General features: G+C 31.5%; 1 protein-coding gene across 1 annotated transcript in view; it reads left to right on the top strand.

The window, feature by feature from the left end:
• The window catches only part of Memo1 (mediator of cell motility 1), a 111,580-nt gene extending 85,794 nt beyond the window's left edge, over positions 1 to 25,786 (top strand). The window contains exons 6-9 of the mRNA XM_027933459.2: positions 1,499 to 1,641; positions 10,220 to 10,296; positions 23,364 to 23,468; positions 25,117 to 25,786. Coding sequence (XP_027789260.1) covers positions 1,499 to 1,641; positions 10,220 to 10,296; positions 23,364 to 23,468; positions 25,117 to 25,248 — 457 coding nt within the window. The 3' untranslated portion in view covers positions 25,249 to 25,786. The remainder of the gene's footprint in view (positions 1 to 1,498; positions 1,642 to 10,219; positions 10,297 to 23,363; positions 23,469 to 25,116) is intronic.
• Positions 25,787 to 26,357: the final 571 nt, after the last annotated feature.

The raw sequence follows: 26,357 nt of genomic DNA, 5'->3' as shown, positions 1-26,357 counted from the left end.
CCAAGTAGCTGGGATTATAGATATGCACCATCTTACCCTATTTCTTTGTTCTTTATATAACTGATTTCCTACCATGTCATAATTTCTTGCAGACTCTTTAATGAAATTAGTCAATTTATTTATGTAGGTAGTTCCTGAGGTTAGAATAATTTCTGACAGTCTTACTGAATTTTTATTAGAAGCTGAAATTCTTTTCTTTGAATTGATAATCACCTTTCAGTAAATGAAGAGCCCCTATTTGTTCCAAATAGTAATTTAGTAAACTATTAAAGAGTTAGAGAATGAGAAATCCCGTGGCAGCTTCCTCTGCCAGCTTCCTTTTTTTTTCTTACTCCATAGATGCAGATTGTGCCCAAGAAGCCCCTGCATTGCAGAGGGACTGGAGATCTGTATGATCTGTTTATTTCGCAATTGACAAGGGTAAGGGGGCCTCTATGGGGGAGGTGTGTGGGTGCCCTGAATTTAGCTTTATGTAGTTAGCCAACATTTATTTTGGGATTACTAAAATTTAGAGTTTGGGAAAAAAAATCTTTTATAAGTTTCGTTTGTCCTGTAGCAGTTACGTGTCAGATTTTCATATTAAAAAGCATGATGGTATTTTTTAAAAGTCCTGTTTTGAACAAGTCAGATAAACATGATTTATGCTTCTGAAATTCTAAATCTAAAATAATTTAGCATATTAATAATATTGGATATGTGTAAGTAAAATTTCATTACAATAAAAATTTTTAAAGGCTTTAGATAAACAGCACGTTGATAGTTACTCTTTATTAATTTGCTTTGTTCCTTTTCCGTAAATCTGTCAATTTGTAGAGTAAAAAAGGGACTTGTGGATGTTCATAAACATTGTGGGTGGGTGTGATGTCTTTTTCTTGATGCTAGAAATTAATACTACCTTGAATTCTTTGTTTACCCTGATGCCAATGAAATTTGAGATGTATCTTCAGGCTGGCTTGTATATGATCATTAGGATAAGTGTAAAAGTGCAGTTGGTGGATCTTATGGGTGCCAAGATTAAGTTTTGTAGGTCTCATGTGGCAGGTTTATAGAACAAGTACCAGGAATGGGTATATAATAAGATGGTATTAAAACAGGTAAGAATTGAATGCTCTTTTAAAAACACAGAAGGATTAGGCAGGTGATTGTAGTCTTAGAGGGTAGTGGAGAAGACTTGAATTGGTGATCGACTGATGGGTTTATTTTTGTTTTTCAGGATATTATTATGCCTGAGAGTAAAATAGCCTTGCTTACCTATGTTTGTACATTTCTGTGACTTTAAATAGATACGTCTAGTATTCTGTGCTTTTCATATTTTTAAAATTGTCCTCTTTCAGCTTTTAATTTTTAGATTTTAATAAATTAACAATTATGTATTTTATTACTGCTGTTAATAAATATTCCAGTTTCTAGTATCAACAATTTGGAAAACTATTTTTATTCTTAAACATCTTAAATGACTTTTTTTTTTCCTTCTTCTTCTTCTTCTGTTTTCTTTAAGCCATAAGGATGAGTTTACCATTATTCCTGTACTGGTTGGAGCTCTGAGTGAGTCAAAAGAACAGGAATTCGGAAAACTCTTCAGTAAATATCTAGCGGATCCTAGTAATCTCTTTGTGGTTTCTTCTGATTTCTGCCATTGGGGTAAGTTCTAGATTTTAACATATCATGGTAGATACTATGTACTTGTGGTTAAAGGTGCCTTTTTATTCAAAGCTCTGATTATCAGTTCTTTATCACTCTCCTTGGAAAGTTTTACTTTTAGCAGCAGTGTTTAAAAATGAATAAAAAATTTTTTTGGTCATTTAAAAAGAATCAGATGATAATAGTGGATTATGGACACATTTCCAAAGGCGACTGGTATAATTGGATTCACACTGTGAGGGCATCCTTTTTCTAGATACTTATGTTAGTAGGAGTTAAGACCTCTTAATTCCATTTCCATGTAGGTATTGAGATTTCTCTCATGTTAGTTTTGGTTTATGAAACAAATGTTCTTTAGAATGTGGATGAGCTATGCCAGTCTTTTCCAGATTTGCTTTTTGTAATTAGTCTCTCTTTCTTTTTTTCTTTCGGTGCTTATTTTTTGCCCACAATTGCCATCAGTTTAGAGCTACCCTTCAAAGATTGTAACACGTTGGCTATTAGCACTGTGGTCTTCATTGCTAATGCTTTATAAGGGTAAGGATTCTTAAGTGATTTTTGTGATTATTGTGAATTAAAAGAGTAAGGATACTTAACAGTGAATAGATCATAAAGAAAGTGAGCATTTATGGATGCCTCTTGTAGCAAACTTTGTTTTTACATTCTTTGGATGCACTTTGCTCTCAATTATCTATTGCTATCCCACAATATTTCTAAGCTCCTTTCCTCTTAGGTCATCTCTTTAAATCATTTATTTAATGCCTTAAGGATGCCAACATCTGTTCATTCATCAGTGACTATTTTGATTCTAAGAAAATGTAAAATATAAAACTACAATTTTTAATTAGAGTGATAGAGCAACAAAAACACATCCTCAATGAGATATAGGAAACCCTTGCTTTTTATGTGTCTTACACTTTGATTACCAGAATTGATTCAACATTTATCTGGCTTGGTTAGGTGTTTTCTTGCAAACTTCTCTGAATGACCTTCTGAAAAGTTGAGATCTCAGTTGAAGAGAACTGTCTTTCTTGATGGTTTAGTTGAGTTATTTGCTAAAGGCAGTAATTCTCAACTAGGGATGGTTTTCCTCTTAGTAGGTGCTTAAAAATGCCTAGAGACATTTTGATCAACATTAGTAGGTTGGGATGTGACTTAATTTAAGGGATCGTGATGTTACTAATATCAAATGAGTAGGGTTCAGGAAAGCTGCTAAATAAACATTTTACAATGCATAGTACAGGCTCTCCCAACCCCTGTCCCCAGTCAAAGAACTGTTTGGCTCAGAATGTCAACAGTACTGAGGTTGGGAAACCTAGATTCAGGGTTTGTAGGTAGCTGTACTTCCTTGGTAAAAGCCCATAGTAACTCTCAGGGCTCTTTAATAACTAATTCTATTGGCTACTTATGCTGTCTTTGGCAGAATCATATTACTTATATTTGAGGATCCAGGTAGATGCTTAAAAAGGAATTTCTTTCTTGGGAATTCAGATATTTAATAGTCATTGATCTTAAAAACCAAGGAGTATCATTACTGAGAAAATGGGTTACTTTTCTTAGTATTGTGAATATTTTTTTTTTTCGTGTGTGTGGTGCTAGGGATTGAACCCAGGGCCTTGTGCCTGCAAGGCAAGCACTCTACCATCTGAGATATATCCCCAGCCCCAGTATTGTGAATTTTTGTTGATAACAAGGCATACTCATATGTTTCAGAAATTAAACTTGTTGAAGCAAGGGCCCTTTCCCTCATCATTTTGAAGGCTCTTATGAATGAATGAGTCACTTGATTTAAATAATGTGCTCCCCGGAGACTGTTCTTCAGAATCTAGGCTCTTTCTCCAAGTTGGAAACATGTACAACAACATAAATCCATGGAAATATTAGTAGACACTTTAATATTGCTATTTTCTTAGGAATAATCATTTTTATCTCATTAATGCAGATTTCTAAAGCCTCCCTCCTAAATAAAATCCTGCTCCACTACTCTTTTTAACTATAGTTGTTGAGAAGGAAATGTAAATTTTTACATTCTAACTAGATTCTCAGGAATTAATTATTTAGGCCATTTCTCTTCTGACTTCTTGAATTTTAATATTTAAATTGTAAGATGGAATTTCCAGGTGATAATTACAAAAAGAAAAATGAAAGAAAATCTCACAATTGTGAAGCTTGATAGTTATGAGAATTATCCAGAGACTAAAACATTAATACTTACATTAGGTGGTTAAGTAATGGAGCTTTTCCAAGTGTCCAGTTTTAAGTGATGCCATCACTAACAATGTTCATTACACATTTACATTATACTTATGAAAAACACTGTGCTAATTCTTCCTGGATGGGTGCTTTGGGTCAGCGAGAGATGTGAGACATGCTAATAATCTGATATTATCAGTGAACTTTCATTCCTGGATACTATAGTCATTCTTTTAAAGTAAGATACATTTTCTGAATAGCATGCCTCTTGAAGTTGTATGAATCATTGGCTAGCTATGGGCTAATTGTTTTTACTGAGGAATTAGGTTTCATGTTTCTCAAATTTATGTTCTAGTGGTATTGGGCATCTTTCCTAAATTAATAAGTATGTTATACTACCATCTCAAAAATTTAGTTTCTTATGAAGGTAATGCTTACTGGCTTTTCTTAATTTTTAAAAATACACAGTACAGTTTTTACCATGTAAAAGCAATCATAAGACTGAATTATTTTTTTTTTCTTTTAAAAAATTATTTATTTGTATTAACTAGTATTGGGTATTGAACCCGGGGCCTCTTTACCACTGAAAAAGGGCACCTCAACCCTTTTAATTTTAATTTTTTTTTTTTTTTTGTCGTTGTTGTTGTGGTTGTGGTTTTTTTGAGACAGGGTCTCATTAAGTTGCCCAGGCTGGCCTTGAATGTGCAATCCTCCTTCCTTTGCTTCTTGAGTCTCTGAAATTATAGATGTGACCACCATGCTCAGCTGATAAGACTAAATTTAAATAATTTCACATGAAGGATTCATTTCCTTAAGTATGTGGAGGCCTTACAAAGTTCATTGAGCTAGGCTTTACATTCACTTCACAATTATAAATAGCGGATTTTTTTGAAGAAAAAGCAGGTAATTGATTGTAGTGCATTTGACAAATTTCACAGTGTGAATTTGTTTTTGTTGAATAATATTAAACTACTGGAAGTGACTACATTTTTCATTTGTAGTCATTGTTTCTCTTTATATTTTGTCCAGATTTTACAAAAAATAAAGTGAAAAACTCAATGATAGTTAGTAAACATACTTGTAAATTGGAAATATTTTTCCTTATTGACCTTATTTGCTAGCCAGTATTCATTGTAAAAATGGCTTCTTTTAAAAAACACATTTTACTTTATAGATGCTTACCTATCAGATCCCATTTAGGTTTTATTTAGATTTGAAAAGATAGTAGAAAGATAAAAGTAGAGAGATAGAAATATATATTTTTTTCTGTTTTTTACTTGTAGAAGGACACAATACTTTTATTTATTTATTTTTACGTGGTGCTGAGGATAGAACCCAGTGCCTCACTTATGCTAGGTAAGCACTCTACCACAGAGCCAGAACTCCAGCCCCTATAGGTTTCGTTCTTTCTTTTCTGTTCTTTTCTTTTTTCTTTTTCTTTTTTTTTGAGTGAGTGAGACAAGGCAGGGGAGAGATAGGAACCTAGATTTTGTTATTTCCCTTCTTTTTATCTTCATTTGAGTCCCCTAAGATGAAACCTTGCATTTCAGTTCCTGCCTTTTATCTCATTATCAGTCTTAAACCTATGAAAATATGTTAGCACCATAGGAAGATGTTTGTCAGGTCACATTGTAATGATCCTACCTCGATTCACTGTTCCTGCTAATAGTAGGAAATGGAGTAAGTGCCAAGACATTTGCTGCCAGTGTTTTGATTTAAAAAAAAAAAAAAAATATCTACTTTTCAATTGTAGGTGGAACACAATAGCTTTATTTTATTTTTATATGGTGCTGAAGATTGAACCCAGTGTCTCATGCATGCTAGGCAAGCACTCTAACTCCTGAGCCCCAGCCTCAGCCTCTCGTGTTTGATTTTTAACACAGTTAAATAAGTTGTATTCAAATTCTTGGTATACTTACAAAGTTCTATGTCCTATATAAATTTTATTTTATTTGCTCAAGTTTTAGTTTTGTTCTTCTCCATATATACTATTAATATTTGTCTTTTCCTGACTTCACTGAAATTTATACTTCCAATTTTAGAATATTAATAGTTTTAATTAATGTAATTTTCACTTAACTTTTAACAAGTTTCTAAATTAAATTGCATCTATCAGAAATTGAATCTTTAAAAGGTGAAGTCATGCTTAATTTGCCTTTTTATGGTGGTTTTGCATATCAGTTCTAATACATTTATTTGGAAATGTTTATGACACATATTTTGTTAAAATATGTATAAAATTTTCTGTAGTCTCTAGAGATTATGAATTTGTCTAGATTTATATAATTTATTTTTATAAATATGTGCCACTTATTAAAAGTGGCCTTCCTCTAAGTATTTGAGATTTATGTCCTTATTCAGTTTTATTCTGTAATACATATTAATAAGTGATTATTCATGCACACTCTTCCTCCTGTTAATCTCTTGGGCATAGGATATTACTATTTTCTAAATATGTAAATTCATTTGAATGTAATCGAATCTCTCAATTATATCTTATTCAAGCCTTCACATTTTTTTTCTTAAATATTTGTACATTCTGATTTGACAAATGTAGGTTCTTGATCTTTTGCAGGATTCAGATAATTTTACATTATTACTAAGACTTCATAATGAAAGGATAATAGCATTTAGTTTTCAGAAATGATTACCTTATTTGATCCTACTTAGATAACATTTCTTTTTTTAAATACATTTTTTTCTTTCATTATGATTTTAATTGTGAAAAGTCCCTAGTTCCAGGCTTTATTCCTTGTCTCACAGATTTTTGTGAGGTTTAACTCAAATATTTGAAAATTGCTTAACATATTAACAAAGTGATGGAGTAACTGTACAACCAAAATATCTGAAAGTTTGTTTCATTGACTTATTTTTTGGGACTTTCCAAGGTCATTGTTTGTTTGTGCAGCTCAGAGCATAGGTTGATGTTGAGGTATTTATTTTTTTACTTTTTGTTTCGAGGTACTTAAAACAGTAGTGTTGGTTCTTGTACCATTCATCGTTGTTTGTCCTCATTAGTTGATTGTTGTGTGTTAAACAGACATCCCTGGAGCTTACTTTCCACACTCTGTGAATCCACTCATTAAATCACCAGTCACCTTTGGAGATGGGAAAATTACTTACCTGTATTTCTTTTTCTCAGAAAGCGTGCTCTGGAATGGATTCACAAATGAGCTACCCTCCTTCCCTCAAAGAGTAAGGTTTCTGCTTTACAGGATTTTTTTTTCTTGGGTTATTTTTCCTCTCATCTTTTGAATTTGAAAAGAACTGAGGGAAGGCATCTGAAGAAACTACTGACATACTCACTAGGGGAGTTCCAAAGCTTGTACTGCCCCTAGGGGCAGTGTCAATGGCTCTTAAAGCTAGAAAGCTCATACTTGGAGTTGAAACAGGGGCTCAAAGAATCCATTTTCCCAGTGTACCTTCTGAAAGGATAAGTTTCAGGTAAGTAATTTTCTCTTACTATGTGATATGCTTTATTCATACTTATAAAAATACACAATTCCAGTTCTCCAGGTACAGAGGGTGTTGTATTTGTTCACAGTTTAGATTCAGAACTTTTAATGAAATTCAGAAGTAAAAAAACTTCATAGAATAAAATATATTTGCTCATGAAATATATGAAATCATAATTTATTTTAAATAAATAATAATTTAAGGTTCATTTATGTTCAGTGTATTATGCTAGTACTGTAATTTCCTTTATTAATAAACTCTTGAAAATTTATTTTGTTAACAATAAGAAACCAAAAAAATTCTTTTAAACTCAATCACAAGCAGCGATTGACTAAAGCTATGGGGTGTGTGCGTGTGTGTGTATGTGTGTTTTCACATGTGTGCATGTGTACACTTACATAAATACATTTGTACATACATACAAGCTAAATAAAATGACAACTCTTTACTCCAAAATTAGATGCTTTCTACATATATTGGCCAGAATGCATTGTTTTTAAATTTTGGTACAATTTTTAAAAATTACTATTCGACGACATAAGCTAAGCAAAATATTTATTCAGTGTGGTAGGTATGTATAGTATGCATTTAGCTTCTTAACCAAATATTATTTCAAATATTTTTACTTAGTTTTTCAGCTATTAAATGTGAGGTGGCTACTGAAGAGTAACAAAATGTAGATAGTACACTATCAAACATTTGCTTAATTTGGTTTCCTGCATGTTTTATAATTCTCATTATATCACATCTTGATTCGGCATTTTAAAGTATTCGGAAATGTGAACATTTCCTATACTTGTGCTTCAGAAATAGTTTTTAAGTGAAAGCTTCATAGTAAATAGTCAGTCTGAACAAGATAGCACTTTAAAATATTGTTACTCGTTTCAGGCAAGGTTGCCATTTGAAACATCAGTTCTGAACTGGGAATTAAGCAGAAAAAAATTTTTGAGTAGCAAATGGCTACTCAAATTTCTGCGTTTGTCTTTGTACCTGGGAATAGCAGTATTCAGATAAGACAATTATGTGCCAATCACAAGGCTTGTTGATAGTAGCTAAATCTAATAGCTATTACTGGAAGCAGGGAAAAAGAGAATAGGTTAGTATAAATCTAAGTAGTTCAGGCTCAAAGAATTAAGGAGTATATTACCTTGATTTCCTGCAAGGATGATATTCTTATTATAGTGACAGCCAATGAGAATTTTCTTGTTTAGGATATTCATTAGTTTTACAAAAGATGTTGGGCAGTTTTATATTAAAAAAAGAAACCATTTGAAATAGAAGTAAAAATGTAGTACATATGAATTGAATCACTAAGCTATTATGACTAAACTTTAGATTTGGCTTTGAGCAGCCTTCTGACAACTACCTGGCAAATGGTGAAAATAGGTTTGGTTTTATAATTCTCATTATCAGATAATTGTCATCAATGTGCATGGTACACATATTCTTTGAAAATAGAGCTGTAACTAAGTCTTAATTTTGAAAGAAATAGCTGAGGTATTAATATAAATTATCACCACTATCTTTAATAATTATTTTAGTTTAGATATGTAATAGATCTTATAACTATGGTAATGTGCAATAATCTTTATTGTTTTATTCAGAAAGCAGATATTATTTCCTAGCCTGTCTCTTGATTTTAGGTTATCAATTGTAATATATAATATTGTAAGATGTAATGTTGATGTAATAATTGTTCCATTGAGTTAATGGTGGATATTAGTGTATATGAAAAGTTAAAATGTAGAAATTAAGGAAATATAGTATATTTTAGAGAAGTAAATAATCATAGATGATTAGCAACTACAAATGAATGAAGTGTTAAGTTCTGTGATTAAAAAAAAGACATTGAAGAAGGTTTTATGATTTTGTAATGCCCACTATAAGAGAGTATTTTTAGGAAGATGAATAGAAAATAAAAATCATATACAGACAGTGGAACCCATCTTCTGAGATGTGAAGATACTAATTGGATATAGTAATAATGCTTTAAACATGAAGCACAAAACACAAAATGTGTACATGATTGTTATTGTAGCACTAGAAATGCATTTTGGTAAATCTTTAAAAACAAGGGAATATAAAAGGAAAGGAAGCATTGCTGAAAGTTAGATTTAGGTGTATTTGGAAAATATAGTCAGCTAAATCATCTGTAATTAGTTATGAATATTAACTTTTGATTTCATATGATTAGTAGGAACCAATTTATTTTCTGAACCTTGGTTTTCTGTTTTCTTTTTAAGCTTCTTCCATTTTACCCTCTCTGTTCTTTGGAGAACAGCTAAACATTGAATATTCTGGGCTTGTACTCTTACTGAGATTTTATGTCAGGGTAGGACTATTTATTATATTCATTCTTTTGTGTATCTTGTTCACATCGGATAGGCACTTACATCAGTTCTTTTCCAAGTTGCACAGAAATGAGTTATTTTTTAAAATTCAGGTCATAAAGGTCACAAAAGCCACAAGTATTATTGACCTATACATTTTTTTCTGTAATAGAGATCAAATATGTGCATTTGTACACCAGTATCTAAACTTCCATTGATTTGTTACGCTGAGATAGTTTTCCTAAACCAAATTTTCTTGAATCATATTCTTTGGTTCTATTATAGACTGATACAATGTTTAACAATGCTTCTAACTTTTAAGTTGTTTTGTTTCCTTAGTCGTGTATTGCTGGTGACTTTAAGGTTCCTATTTGAAATAGTTTTTAAAATCATAAAACACTGGTGATAATATCATTTCTTTATTATCTTCCCAAATATGCCTTTTATTTTTATGTATGAGGGCTCTTGGGAATGATTTTCTCAGAGGCTTAAGCTGTGCTTTGCCTTTTATGAGAACTAAAATTATTTGGTAAGCGCTTGCTTTCTTTTTAGCTTCTAATTTTTCCCTATTTTATTTTGTACATGATATTTGTTTCAAGGTCAAAGGTTCCGTTACAGTTACTATGATGAATCCCAGGGGGAGATTTATAGATCCATTGAACATCTAGATAAAATGGTAAGTCTTTCAGGTGTGGGGTTTTAATGCTCTAAGACTTTTTCTTTAATTTCAGATTAGTGATTCGAGACTTAATATGTTAAATATACAATGGAGTAACGATTATTTCCCTATCTTTAATTAAGTGTACAAAATGCAGTGTGTCCTCCCATGAATATTGACTGTAAGAATAATCCCTGTTCTACTAGTAGAAATTTCCTTCATTATAGTTTTATTTGATTAATGAACTTTAAATAATAATTAGATATAGATTTTAATTACTCCGGAGAAGTATCTTAGTCTTAGGGACAATGGGATACTAATGCCATTACTTAGCAGATGATGAGATTCCTGAACTCTTAATTTCTGTTTGTTTGATGGCTACCTGAAATACTCCTTTTGACTGTCTGAAATGTGTTGTCGGTTCTTAAAATTTATTAAGTAACTTAATATATTTTAAAGTTTGGTTTGGTAGTAGTTTGAACTACTGTGATTGAGTAAGCTAAAGATTTTATGAACAAAAGGCTTATCCTTTGGCAGAAACTATATAAAAACATGAAGTGTAAACCTAATTTTTTAAACGTTTGATTCAAAGTCTTTATTTTTTAAATTATCACCTTTTTCCTTTGGGAGATAATGATATAATATGACATTTAGGAATTCCAGTATATATAAAATTTAGTTAACTCTAATTTTGTCTGCTATACTAAAGTAATTTATGCAAATGTTTTATTTTAATTTGTTTTAATTTTTAAAATGCTATCATGTTTAGTTTGGAATTACATTTGACTTTTTTCTTCATATTTTCCAGAACCTCTTAAAGTGAACTTAAACTTAATGAGATGAATAATTTTTAACATAATAAATTTGAATCGTTGGTCTATTTCTGTATAATCTTCTGTAAATCAGAATGTTGTATATCAAATTGTATTTTTATTTTTATTTTCATTTCTCATTGATCTTAAGCTTATTAAGACTTGAGCTTTATATTCTATGGCCTGCAGCCATTACATGTCTAATAGGAGAGCTATTAATAAAAGCTTAAGAAAACAAAAATTACTTTTACAAACACAAGTGATTTGTTTTCCTTTCTTCTCTTGTCCTTTGCTCTTCCTATAAATCCTTAGTTATTTCATTGTTTGGCCATTTGGATTTTTTCAAAATGGAATTTTAATTTGTTGTTTTAAATATGGAATTTTAAAACATAATTGCATTCTACCTAACCTAGGAATGCGGTAGACATTGATCCTACTGTTATTTTTTCTAAAAATTGTATGGTAGTCATTATACCTCTTTTAATTTTTAAAAAGTCACAAATAATTTTGGTGCCCATTCATAAACAAAATATTAACTATAGAATTGTCACTAATTGCTCTATGACCTTTGATAGATCATGTTAAGTTCTCTGATCCTCAGTTCCTCATTTGTAAGAAGAGACACTTGGACTAGAGATGATTATCCTAAAATCTATCAGCTCATAAGTCTGATCTTTCCAAATCAATTTTACACATGTGTTTTAGTACAAGATTACTTAGTCTAGAATATCTAAAGTATTCTGGTAAGGAATCTGGATCTTAATATATAGATAAATATTGCTTATAGGTTATTTTATAAAGCCAAATGTAATAAGTGCAAATTTAGTTACCTAGGACATTTTATCATGTTAAATTTTTTTCATATTTAAATTTATATTCATTGTTGCTTTAAATCTAGTTATTATCTAATAACTTTAGAGTTTTGTTTTTATTTTAATTTATTGAATTTGTGGTATTTTCAATTTAGTTGATTAACTCCTTTTTAGCTTTCTTTTCACTTACTTAAGAAAACCTTTCTGAGCCTATCATTATTTATTTTCTTCATATAGCAAGTGGTTAATGATTATCATAAAAAATGTTTAATGGTTGCCTTCTCTGTGTCTGATACAGAGTGAAGTATTAAAGATCCTTAGAAGAGAATACATGGTTCCTGACTTAATAGAACTTAGTCCAGTAATCTGAAAGACAAGAAGCTATAACAAAATCTAGAGATAAGTAAGAGATATTTAGAAGATAGTGTGGTTAGCATTGTATCAAGGAAGTGAAGGAGGGGCTGGGGATGTGGCTCAAGTGATAGTGTGCTCGCCTGGCATTCATGAGGCACTGGATTCAATCCTCAGCACCACATAAAAATAAAATACATATATTGTGTCCACCTTAAAAAATAATAATTATTATTAAGAAAAAGGAAGTGAAGGAATCTGAGATGATTTCTGGGTTCCATGTTGACACAGATGGTGTTTTTCACTTATTAAGGAAACATAAGAGGACTTGTTTAAGGAGAAATTTTAAATTTTAGACTTTTTTTTTTTGATACTATTCCTTGAAGATTTTTTTTGATACTATTCTTTGAAGACCAGCAGACTGACATATTTTTTATAACTTTATTTCGTTTATTTATTTTTATGTGGTGCTGAGGATTGAACCTAGGGCTTTGCACTAGACATAGTTTTTATGTTATACTTAGAGATGCACTTTCCAGAATGGTAGCTATTAGTCACATATATTTATTGAAGAACTTGAAGTATGGATAATGTGACTTCAGATAAAACGCATACTGGATTTCAAATACTTCAAGTGAATAAAACAAAAATCACCTCAGTAATGATTTTTTAAAAACTTGATTACAGGCTGGGCATGGTGGTGCATGTCTGTAATCCCAGTGGTTCGGGAGGCAGAGGCAAGAGGATCTCGAGTTCAAAGCCAGTCTCAACAATTTAGCGAGGCCCTAAGCAACTCAGTGAGACCCTGTCTCTAATAAAATACAAAACTAGGGCTAGGGATGTGGCTCAGTGGTTGAGTGCCCCTGAGTATAATCCCTGGCACCATCCACACTCCTCCCTTTAAAAAAAAAAAAAAACTTGATTACATTATGAAATTATAATGTCTCAGGTTATGTTAAAATATATTAAAATTAATTTCACTTTTTTCATCTTTTTAATGTGGCTACTAGAAAATTTTATGAAATATACGAGACCTGCATTATATTTTAATTGGATATTGCTGGTTTAGAACACAATGATAGTTCTGGACGGTGATAAACACTTAAAAATCATTGGTATATGTTCAGTAGATGAAAAAAATGGGAGTTAATGCCATTGTCCAGAGGAAATAATGCCAATGTCCAGAAGGGAGTCTATAGAGTAAGAAGTAAAGGTTAGAGGAACATTGGGGAATTATATTGGTGAGATGATAAAGGATAGCATAGTCAAAGGAAGACCTTTAAAGATGGCAACTGAAATCACTTCAGAATTCCCAGTAATGTTAATCCCTTATTTTAGGTTTCAGATTTGACTGTCAAAATAATATCACTTATAATTCCTATTTCTGCCTGGCTGACTTTGTTTTTATTCCTTTTGTTTGTTTAGGAAGGAATACCTAAGCAACTGGGCATCCTCAGTGGTAGAGTCATGCTTTGTAGTATGCATAATGTCCTGGGTTCATTCCAAAATGTGAGGAGGAATGGCTGTGGGTCTGTGAAATATGAATTATTAGTGATATACATTAATTTTCCCTCATTAAAATTATCTTTATTTGGGGGCTGGGGTTGTAGCTCAGTGGTAGAGCACTCACCTAGCAAGTGTGGGACGCTGGGTTTGATCCTCAGCACCACATAAAAATAAAAAATAAAGGCATTGTGTCCAGCTACAACTAACACAAAATATTAAAAAATATTATCTTTATTTTGGTTAGCTAACTATATAGTAACTGATCTTAAAATGTGACTTAGTTCTAAAAAGTTTGAAAGTAAATAAAAGTCTTCCTGGTGGTGGCTTTTAGCAGGTTCAGGTTCACACTAAATTTTATAGAAAAGCAAAACTTATTGCACCACACCAACAAGAATAACTCTAGCTAGGACATTTCCATTGGGATATCTTATAAACGGCTCAAACTAAACAATTTTTTCCTGGTAGTTTTCTGTTCTACTTAAAGACTTTTCCAATTCAGTTGATGGCAACTTGCAATTTCCTAACTGCTCTTCTTAGACCTGTTCTTGTCATTTTCTGTCTCAGGTAGGAATCAAAGCATTTCTTAACTAAGTTAGATTATGACACTCATCTTCCCAAATCCTCCTATCATATTTCTCTCTCTAACATTGCCCCATTTCAGTCAGGGTAAAAGCTAATGTCCTTAGAATGAGTGACCTAAAGGACCCAAATGATTAGCAGCCCCATTTTTTCTCTTACCTTTATCCTTCCTTCACTCTCCTGTGGATACCCGGGTCTCCTTACTATTGTTTTTAATATAAATTTTTAGTTGTAGATGAACGCAATACCTTTATTTTATTTTATTTTTATGTGGTGCTGAGGATCGAACCCAGTGCTTCACACTTGCTAGGGAAGTGCTTTACCACTGAGCTAGGACCCCAGCCCCACCTTACTATTTTTTTAAAGAATGCCATGTATGCATTTAGCTTAGTGACTTTTGCCCTTTTTGCTCTTGTTTCATTTACTTACCTCAAGTCTTTGCTTAACTCTTAGCCTTCATAGTAGGGTATTCTGGCTCACCATATTTAATTTTGCATTCTGTGTCATACCCTTCCAGCATTCCCTGTCTACCTATGCAATTTCACATTTTCTTGTAAGAAACTAAACAGTTTACTTATTATATTTTTGTCAGGAAGGGCTTAGAAGAGTGATAAGAACATAAAGTGCTTATTATTTTTTTAAATGAACGAAAATCTTTCTATATACATTATAGAAATCTTTCTATATACGTTATACATATACAGTTAAAAAACATGAGTATCCTAACTGTGATATGAAAGTGAAATAAAGGGAAGTAATTTATGATAAATTAATATATTTTTTCAAATACACAACTATATTAGAAGACACAGTGAAGTAGTTGGATGCCATGCATTGTGTCATTAATTCAACAACAATAAATACAAATTTACACAGGTGTTATGTTTGTTACTCAAATTACTATATGACATTGTTGGGTGACTTGATTTTCCAAAATGGTAAGTTAGTAAACTTTGTAAATAAAGCAAAGTACAGTCCTTAACTTTATACGATGGTTCAATTTTGTAAAACTTTTTCTTTTGATATATAAAAATGAAATTAAGATGCAGGTAATGAAGCATGTGTTTAGCCTAAATAAACATGTCAGAGTTTTATGGATGGAGAATAATTCTTTGTGTATGGAACTGTCTTGTATCAGCATTCCTAGAATTTCACAGAATCTGATAGTATCTTTTGATTATTGGGACAACCAAAAATACGCACAATTTTTCATTATGGTCTTTAGATAAACAGTTATTTTGATACCTTACCAGCTTAAAATTTGTCCTCAGTACTTATTATGTACTTGACTTACTATTTGTTATTTTGTTTGGTACCTGCGTCCCCTATAATAGGGTATAAGCTTCATGAGAATAGGGACTTGTCCATTTTGTATCCTAGTGTCTGCCAGTGGGAGCTCAGTATATATATTTCTTGAATAAAGAGATGAATAAATGGGTGGAAGGGAAGATGAAAAATGAAACTGAAGATTCTAGAATAGCCTATTTGAAGGATTTTGAGTGGGGAAGTGAGAAAATCAGATTGTCTTTGAATAGATCGTATGACTACATTATAGCAAATGGGCTGGGGGAAGTCAGAGAAGATATGTGCTGACCAATTAGGTAGTTCAGATAAGAAATAATGATAATTTAGATAATGAGTGGGATTGTGATGGTGGAAGAGAGGTATAGAAGTGGAGATATGCTGCATATTTAAGAGAAAAATGACAGAACTTGGAGATGGATTGAACTTGGTAGTTTGAAGGATGTGTTGAGGATGACTCCGAAATCTTTAGCCATGACGCTGGTTGAATGGTTCTCTTCACTTAATAAAAGCACAAGAAGAGAGGACCAAAATTTTTATGGTCAGGAAGGTCATAAATTGTATTAGGGATATGTTGTATTGTTATTTCCTTTATGAAATCCAAGTGGAAATACCAGTCAAGTAGGCATTTGGATTTTCATTTTACTGGTTATTTCTTCAATGCATTTATAGTCTGACGCACTAGTAGAGGAAGCAAATGTAGCCTATGCTGTCAAAGAATAGAACTTTTATTCTAATTGGAGGAAACAAATATTTTAAAAAAGAAATGTGGGGCTGGGGCTGTAGCTCAATGGCAGAGTACTTGCCTTGGGTGTGGGAGGCACTTAGTTCAATCATCTGCACCACATAAAAAAACTACACAAATAAAATAAAGACATGCTGTCCACCTACAACTACCAAAAAAAAAAAAGAAAGAAAGAAAGGTAAGGAAATTATATACAGTAGGCCCCCTCCCTTGGTCACAGGTGATAATATTTAAGACCCACCCCCAGTGGCCCAGTGGTTGCCTGAAACTGGAGATAGTATCAAACTGTATATACAAAGTTTCTTTTTTCTATCTGTACATATCAGTGATAATGTTTAATTTTCATAAATTAGGAAAAGAGATTAACAACAACAATAATAAACAGGGGGTAGGGCTGGGAATGTAGCTTAGTGGTAGAGTACTTGCGTAGCATGTACAGTGTGTGGTTCATTTCTTAGCAACACAAACACACACAAGGACTATTATAACGATATACTATAATAAAAGTTATCTAAAGCTTGAATTGTTTGTTTATGGAATTATCAATTTAGTATTTTTAAGACTGCCGTTGACCACAGAAAATTGAAACTGGAAAGCAAAACTGCAGTTAAAGGGAGATTACTCTAACATGGTTGCAGGTGGTGAAGTATGCTGTACAGAAAATGTTAAGGAATTTTTGAAATAGTAAATGATTTGAGACTGCTTTAGATTGAGTGGTTGGAGAAGGCCTCCTCTGAGGAGGAACACTAACACGAGATCTGAATGATAAGAAGGAACAAATCAAATGGACATCAGAGGGAAAAGCATTAATGACAGAAGAACCTGCTTGTGCAACGTGCCCTTAAGATGGGACAGAGGTTGGTGTGTTAAAAGAAAAGAGAAAGAGCCAGTCTTGCAGGGGTATAGGGAATAAGATGACGAGTGGTACAAATAGTGGTAGAAGAAGTAGGTAAGGATCAGATACTATGGGGCTTTATAATTAAAAGTAAGAAATTTATTACACAGTAGTGAGTGCAGTGATGTAATTTATATGATATTAAAGGTCACTCTGGTTGTTTGGAGAGTAGATTCTACAGGAAGATAAGGAGTGACAATAGGTCATTGGCAACATTTTAGGAAAATAATAACTTCATCTGGGGTGGTATTTGGTAGAGATGGACCCCTGCACCCCTGCCCACTCCGAAAAAGGAAAGAAATTAGATAGAGTTGAGATCTTTTAGAAAATAGTCAACAGGGTTTTACTAATAGGTTGTATGTACTGGTTTGAAGCTCACAGAAGGAGTCAGGACTAGAGATGTAAGTTTGGGAGGTCTTAACATGCCAATGGTAACTAAAGCCAGGGCAGATGTGAGATAGCAGTTTCAACCCTGAAATCACCTGAATCAAACTGAAATTACCTTTGGAACTTTTTTGAAATGTTGTCCATAACCGCCCCTGAAAAATCCCTGTTTAATAGTGTATGGCAAGCCATTTAATTCTATAGGTGAATTTGAACTGGCCTATTGTGGCTCCTGATCTGTTAAAACTATAACAAAGATTTTCTAGCTGGCACGGTGGCACACAGTGGCTTCTAGAGGCTGAGGCAGGAGGATTGTGAGTTCAAAGCTAGCCTCAGCAAAAGGGAGGTCCTAAACAACTCAGTGAGACCAAATAAAATCCAAAGTAGGGCTGGGGATGTGGCTCAGTGGTTGAGTGCCCCTATGTTTAATCCCCATACCAAAAAACAAAACAAAACAAAACACAATTTTCTATCCATCTTCTCTTCCCTTGTTTTCTATTCAGCTTTTAAATCATTTGAGTACTTTAATTAGGCAGACTGGGCAACACATAATTTTGCAAATGTAAAAATTTGTAAATCATTGAAAAGCATTCTTTTAGCACAAAGATGTTTTCCCCTAAACATTGGTTTACCTAGGGCTCTGAAGTCACTGAATATATATCTTCATCCTTTGGAATACTGAAATTGAGGTCACATTTGATAATGATCTTTGTTACTCTGTTTCATAAACATCCCTTTTAACACTTTTTTTTTTAACTCTTTGTTTTTTGTCTTTACTGACAATTTAAAGGAATGAGCTCTGTTTATATTCGGGACATACCTGATTAGCAAGATAGTTTCCTACTGTGAAGCAGAACAAAAATGTAACATTTACCCATTGGCATTTTTCTTATAACTTCTTAGGAAATTGTTGCTGTTTCTGCTTAGCTTAGAATTTTTTTTTTTTTCCCAACTCAAAGGTGTAAATTATATGTAGTAGAATCAGTAAGGATCTACAGCTTGTATCTTTCAGTAAAGTCTCAGGTTGACTTCTAAGTCTGCATCTGATTAACTTTAGATGTCCAAAATTAGATGTTTGGGAATTTTTATTTAAATAGTCTGGAGTATAAATTCAGAATAAGTAATTTGGGTATTTGTTTCAAATTAATATGCTTGAATTTAATATTTGATTTAACATTTGTCGTGGAGTTGATTTTTGTGATTTGCTTATTGAAATATTTTAATTTATATTTAGAATTTTAAAATGTCTCAAAAGTGTGTTCTGTTCTTGTATTAGCATTCTGTTAATTCAACTTATAAGTCAATTCTGGGAGTTAGAATATATGTATCAAAGTAGTGGATAGCTCTAGATATACCTTATGTGTGTTTATACAAATATCTGTGCGTATTGACCATTAGGCAGACTTATATAATGTATCATCTTTAATTGTTTTGTGTAAGTAGATGGGGAATATACTTTTGCATATTCCTTTTCCCAGAGGCTATTTTGTTATAAATAAGTAAATTCATTTGGAACCAGTATCTTAGTTCCTGTATCTAATTTTTTTCAGAGAAAATATAGTTGGATAGTTCTTTGTGTAAGTTTTACCAAAATGTTAGCAATTTTGAATTTTGACAACATTTGGGTATCTCTAATTCAAAAATCAAAAATCTGAAATGTTCCAAAATCTAAAACTTTGTGGCCAGCATGCCACAAATGGAAAATTTCACACATTGATCTCATGTGATGGGTCACAGTCAAAAGGCAGGCACACTAAAAGTATTGTATAAAATTGCCTTCAGGCTATATATAAGAGGTACATAAAACATAAATGAAAACACTTGGATATCTCAGAAATTATGCAAAAACAAAGACATACATATATGAAAACAAAATATATCTTCCAAATGTAGTTGGGAAAGGGTAAGAAGTCATAGTTTATAAGAGAGTTAGATACTGAAAGTCTTTTAATTTTTTTTTGCTTAGGATTTATTTTTTGGTAATTAGCATTTTGCAATTTCCGTAGTTATAGTGACCTTAACTTTTGAATTTTAGATTATTTACAATATTATGCTTACTTACACATTTTAAATAAATAGTCATATGTTATTTTAACTGTATGACTTTTTTGGCCTACACCAAAGTTCAGGACATTGGCAAATTATGATTTGACAGGGAGAATCTGAAAATGTTATTGTAGTCATCCATTATAACTTATTTTCTTTCCAAATTTATTAGTTACTTTGAAAGTCAGATAATTTTCTTCCTTTCTTACTGTTTTGAAAGAAAATTGTTGATAGTTGCCAAATCATGCTTCTTTCTCTTAAACTTAATACTAATACCTTCTCTAGTAGGTTTTATGATATTATCTCTCTGGATAGTGGTTTGTTAATATGTTGCTTTTTTCCCATAGAATATTTTCACTAAGATTTTATCTTGATGTCTCTAGAAAAAATTAGAATATTTCCTTGTCCCTAAATGTGTATTCATTCTCAAACATGAATGTATAGCTCTACTTTAAAATGAGTTTACAGTTCTAATAATAATGAATGATGTTTAATTATGTTGTCATTATTAAAATACATAATTTTTATTCTTATTTCTTGATTGTCTTTAGAACATTTACTACTCTGTTACTTGAGTGAGAGATACACATCTGTAACAATTTTTAAATAGCTGTTTTATTAAATGTAGATAAATGGGACAATATTTGTTTTTTTGAGAGTCCTGAATTTGCAGTTCTCTCCAGTTATTACTGCCTATTCAATTTTGGATTGTCACTTGGGACTTAACATCACAGGCTTTTACCTGATACTTGGAGAGTCAGCAAAATTGTAAATTCACTCTTCCTATGATCAAAGTTGGGAGTTAACTTTAATTTTGAAAATTTCTTGATAAAACTGCTAAATTCCAAACTATTTTATACTCTTTGTGGATAGGCTGTTGGTGTTTATAATGTGTATTTTTTAACTAAAGCTGAAAAGACAGTTTCTCATTTCATATTCCATATTAGTTTATGTGAACAATCAAGCTTTTACTGTGTTAGGATCTGGGAGATTGTTGCCTGGACTTTAAATCCTGCCTTCTAGTATTTTTAGGAATAGGAATGTTAAATCAGCATAGTTAGGGAAGCCCTTTATACTAGCATTTTTATTTTCTTGGAATCTTCGTGTACCAGTAGTTTCATAGTTATGAATAGCAAACATAATTTATATACACACGTTTGTCAGTATTCTGTATTAAGCAGTGGGTGTTCCGTTTCACAATTTTATCATCATTGCTTTTGTTTGCATACTTCACAAATTTTTTAATTGAGGAGGTTCACCTGTGAGAATACCTGTAATTATTTGTATTCCTCCTTTAATGGTATACCTGTTAAATCATCACATTTGTCAGCAATTTGAATGTAATAGAATTGATTCTTGCTCTGGTAGATATATAACAGTGTAAGAAATTAAAATTTTAATATATTTAGTTCCTCAGTTTTTATTATCTCAAGTTTTTAATTTTACCTGTTGTAATTTAACCAATTTATCTTCATTTTGAACTTTTTATTTAGTAGGTCTTCTCTATATTTATAACTCTTTTTATCTTTCTGTATAAGGGTATCTTGGTCAGTTACCTGGAATTCTTTTTCCACTACAAGTGTAATCATTAGTTTTCTTCTTTTTAAATTCAAATCAGTATATATAATGTAATGGATTTGTTCCAAATGTGTCTGGTGAATTTAATATTAAAATGTATGTTGGAATTTCAGTGCCACATAATTTATTAATGAGTGAATTCTATTTAAGGCAAGCTGTCCTAGACTTCAATCAGGAGCATTGAAAATTCTCTTACATACCAGTTTTTGCTATGTGAAAATGTTTAAAGATGTTTTAGTATGACTCTTGTTATATGGTGTAATGAGTCAGAGTAATCAATGAAAAAGATCTAGGATCTTTTTATGCCTCAGTTTTTCATCTCTAGGAGAGTTGTATATTAATTATCCATATTTATGGAAGAGATTTGTAATTCCATCTCTGTATTACTACTTCTTAGTTTAGAAAGTATATGATGTGATTGTTTTTATTACCAGAATTATATTAATTGCTTGTCTTAGGTTTAACTTTTAAGTTAGTTTGTAGTTCTCTCAGATGTCATTGTTGTCCTGGGAGGAGGATCACTTGAACCCAAGGAGCCAGAGTCTAGCCTGGGTAACCCTGACTCAAAAACCTTAAAAGAAAAAAAAATCTAAAATTAAATTTACTTATTTTGACTTATGATTGTTGAAAATGTCGAACTTAGCAGTAAAAACTGGTTGTGGACAGATCTGAAATTGGCTGATTGATGTGCAAGCAACTCATAGTTCATTATACATGCGTATGCTTCTGTGTGTTATATTTTTAGAAAAATTGATAATGTGTGAAGGACATGAATATATTCTGAAAATAGCTTCTTTTTAAAATTAATTCTTGAAGCTCCCTCTACAAAATTTGTATGTCATCTGCTGATTTTTTGAGGTGAATCTTTTTTTATGGCTGTTTACATCTGTGCTTTCTATACTGTACTTGTTTTTTGAAAACATGGAATAAAAATTTAAAAAATCATATAGAGTATACCAATTAAATCTCTAGTTATCATTTACATTTCTCCCAGAGGATTAATCCAGTTTATTGGATACAGATGTAAAGTGTTGGATCTGTAAAACAAAATAATAAGAAAGTAACTGGTGAAAAATTAGTGAGAAACAGTGATTTAGTTTTTTTCTGCCTGACTTAGTGAGTTAAGGTTGTTCTAAATTAATGAAATATAAATATGTTATTTGAATATATTTGGAGAATATAGAATTTAGTATGAACAACACAAGTGTTCAAGTCATGGTGGTGGTTTTAGTAGTAGTCTAAAGAATTCCAAATTAAAATCTTGAACATAAAACATTCTGGTTTAAAGTATAAAGAGATAAAAAGTTTTCCTTTTTAAAACTGGTTCATAAGGGACTTGTGTTACTAAAAGCCCTCAACCTTTTGAATTTTAAATTTGTTAATGATTTTCTTAGTTTGTGGTATTTTCTTTTTATCAGGTACCTAGATGATTGCTGATAATTTAAAACACTTTATATACATATGTTACAGAAATAGATATAGTTAAGTTATAATTAACTTTTGATTTTTCATGCCAGTGACAGGAAGAATCTGACATTTTCAACAGTCATAAGTCAAAATAAGTAAATTTAATTTTAGATTTTTTTTTCTTTTAAGGTTTTTGAGTCAGGGTTACCCAGGCTAGACTCTGGCTCCTTGGGTTCAAGTGATCCTCCTGCCTCATCCTCCCACACAGCTGGGACTTCATACATGTGCTACTTTGCTCAGTTTTAATTTTATATCTTTATGTGAACATTTTCAGCAAATTTACTTTCGTAAATTTTTTTATGTAAGAAAAATATAAAATATTGAAATGTGTGAGTATTATGAACTAAACAACAACTGGCAGTGGTGGTTTAGAAACATACCTGGAGGTTAGAGAAAATGAACTGGAATTAAAAACTTTCTATCAATAGAGTTAATTACAGTAAGATTATAATTGATGAATGAGTTTGGTATTTTTATAAGCATAATTTAATATATTTTCCTTGTGTCTCCAAAATTGAAAAAAGAATCATGTTTAAGTCTTAAGTTTTAAAATATATTTAGGAAATAATTAATTTTGTCCTTTTTCTTTTTCTTCTTCTTCTTTTTAGGGAATGAGTATTATAGAACAATTAGATCCTGTATCTTTTAGCAATTACTTGAAGAAATACCATAATACTATATGTGGAAGACATCCCATTGGGGTGTTATTAAATGTGAGTATCCTTAGGAAGCTTTTTAAATGTGAATAACCTTAGGAAGCCTTGACTTAAAATATTCCATCCTGTCATGTTTCAAAATATGTCATTATCATGGTGATATATCATCATCATTTGTTTTATGTACATGTAGTTAGTTTTTTTCTTAGTACCTTTAACATAATTTTGGATTTCTGTTCTTTGGTTAGTTGAATAAATTTATCAGTGGGATATACGTCACTACTTTGTTAAATACAAAACAATAAACTACTTTTCTATTAAATATAGGAAGTTGTTTAGAGAGTCATATCTTCTCTTGACTCTCTGTTGATTCCAACAGGTTCTTTATAAATATAAGGTAAAATGACTTTACAAAAGATTATTAATTTTTTATTTTTTAATGTCCTAGATTATAAAAAATAAGTGAAGCTCCTGCTCTTTTGTGTACATTTCAAATTAAAGTCAGAAAAAAAAAAAACAGACTCCAACATATTAAGATGGAAGTGGCCAAGATTTGGTTTAGAGAACAGCAATAAATGTCTTGTGGCTTTTTAAAAAACTAGTTTTATTAATTATAGAAAGAAGCAAGGTGGATGATGACTGATGTTTAATTATCAAGAACATGTGTGTTTTGTCTTTAAAAACAAAAATGATAATGCTTATTTAATTTAAAAGATGATAGGAGGCAGAAGTTTTGGTTAGCTGGGTTTTAGAAATATATTTAACATTAATTTCCCCCTAATAAATAAATAGTATGGACTTTCTGAAAGAAAATTTAACCTAGTATCCTATTGCCCCAATGTAGAACCCTCTAAAAACTTAAATTGAGCAATAAATATATCACGGTAATTTTGAAATAATTGAATATTTACTATGTACACAGAATTGAAAACTTGGAACATAGTGGGTTCAGAAATAAGAGAGAAGAGATATACTCAAGAAGTAAGAGTGGGCTCATTTGCTTGGAAAGGTAGAGAAATAATGGAGCAGGTAATATAGTCCAGAATAGTCTAGGGTAAGACCTTAAAGTTAGTGTTCTCTAATATGATTTGAAAGCTAATGTGGGTTTTTAGGAAGATGTTTTCTCATAATAAGTATGGATTGACCAAAAGAAAAGCTGTCAAGAACTTAAAACTAATTTCTGAAGCTTAAGCTAGAATAAACTGCACTAATTTCCTAAATTCTGAATTGAATGAAGAAAAATTTATAAATTATATGATGAACCCAGTCTACATTTAAAATAAAAATTTTAGCATACTTTTTAGATCTGGAACTTGATTTGTATATGTTTTAAATTTAGTCAAAATTAGACAAAAGCAAACCTCCAATATATTAAGAAAGAAGTGGCCAAGAATTTGTTTAGAGAATAGTGATAAATATATTGCAGCTTTGAAAAAAAGTGGTTTTATTAATTATGGAGAAAAGTAAAGTGGATCATGACTGATATTTAATTTTCAAGAAACTAAAGAGTTTCTTTGAGAGAAAGAAATAAGCAGTCCTCATTTTGTTTTCCAATTTAATATCAGGCAATGAGAGAAATTTAAGAAGTCTAAGCTTCACTCACAATATAAAAACATCAAACTATTAGTACATTCAGAGTGCTCACTTTTTTTATATGATGTCCTATATGATGTCTGTCATAACCAAGATTTTTTTTCCCCCCTAGGCTATCACAGAGCTCCAGAAGAATGGAATGAATATGAGCTTTTCCTTTTTGAATTATGCCCAGTCAAGCCAGTGTAGAAACTGGCAAGACAGTTCCGTGAGTTATGCAGCTGGAGCACTCACAGTCCACTGAAGCTCTGAATCCTCAGGGATGCCACCTGCACATACTCATACTCTGTCTGGGGTCCCAGCCTAGCCTCTACCAAGATATTGGTTCTGGTTTGGGGGGGGATTCTGAAACCTCAAACTAATAGAACTTTCTTCTCTTTTCTAGTAGGTGTAGTCCTTCTTAATTTCAGTTCATTAAAAAATGCTTTATAGTTTTGGGCAGTGGAAGGAAGGCTGGCATCAAAAATATTTTGATTATAAAAGGTGACAATGTAAGGCCCAGTTGTGGCAGACAGATTTTTGAGAGTAACTTGTAAAGCATTTACCATATCCTAAATTTGCACTCTTTGCAGACTTGTGCACATATATTCCGCTTTCAGAATAGTTTTGCAAATTGTACACAAACAAACAAAAAGGGGTGGAAGCTTTTTAATAAAGAAATTGCATTTATAAATGATCTGTATTAGAATATAATAAATCTCCAGTTATAGACAATTACTACCCATATTGTACAACAGATACCTTCTATTTTAGTTGCTAATAAAGGGCTACACAACTCAAAATAGTCTGATTTAAACTTATTGCTCTGTGGTATATGAAAATTGTTTTTTATTAATTCCATCTCAGAATTGTTAAATATGGTAACCCCCAGCTCTTATGTAAAAATATATTAGGATGTATTTTATATTTTACCTATTTATGTGATATTTTTTAAATCACAGAAATGAGAGTTATATAATTTTAAAGTTAACTTTTAAAATTACATTCATTTGTCTTTTTGTGTGTGACATCCCTTTATGTCATTACTATATTGTAATAGAATATAGTGAAAGAACATACCTGTAGTCCTTTACTTCAAATATCATGTTTGACAGTCTGCAAATGAGGAAACATTGAAGAGTGGTGTTAGTGATTTTCAAATCATTGCAGACCAAACACTGCTATACTTTTGTAGTGTTTTAATCAATTTGACCCTTTTACTTGAATTTTTAGTAAGAAATCATTAACAATATCAATAATAACAAAAAAAAACCCACTGGACTTAAACTTTTACAATTTTTGTTGTTGTAATTTTTGGTGCGGTTCTTCCAACTAAAATTATGGTATGGTGTTGTATTTCTTTCTTTTAACACA

This window comes from Marmota flaviventris, chromosome 14, assembly GCF_047511675.1.
Source record: "Marmota flaviventris isolate mMarFla1 chromosome 14, mMarFla1.hap1, whole genome shotgun sequence".
In the NCBI taxonomy this organism is placed as follows: Eukaryota; Metazoa; Chordata; class Mammalia; order Rodentia; family Sciuridae; genus Marmota; species Marmota flaviventris.
The sequence above is the reverse complement of the archived record's forward strand: the minus strand, read 5'-3'. Positions and strand labels throughout refer to the sequence as shown.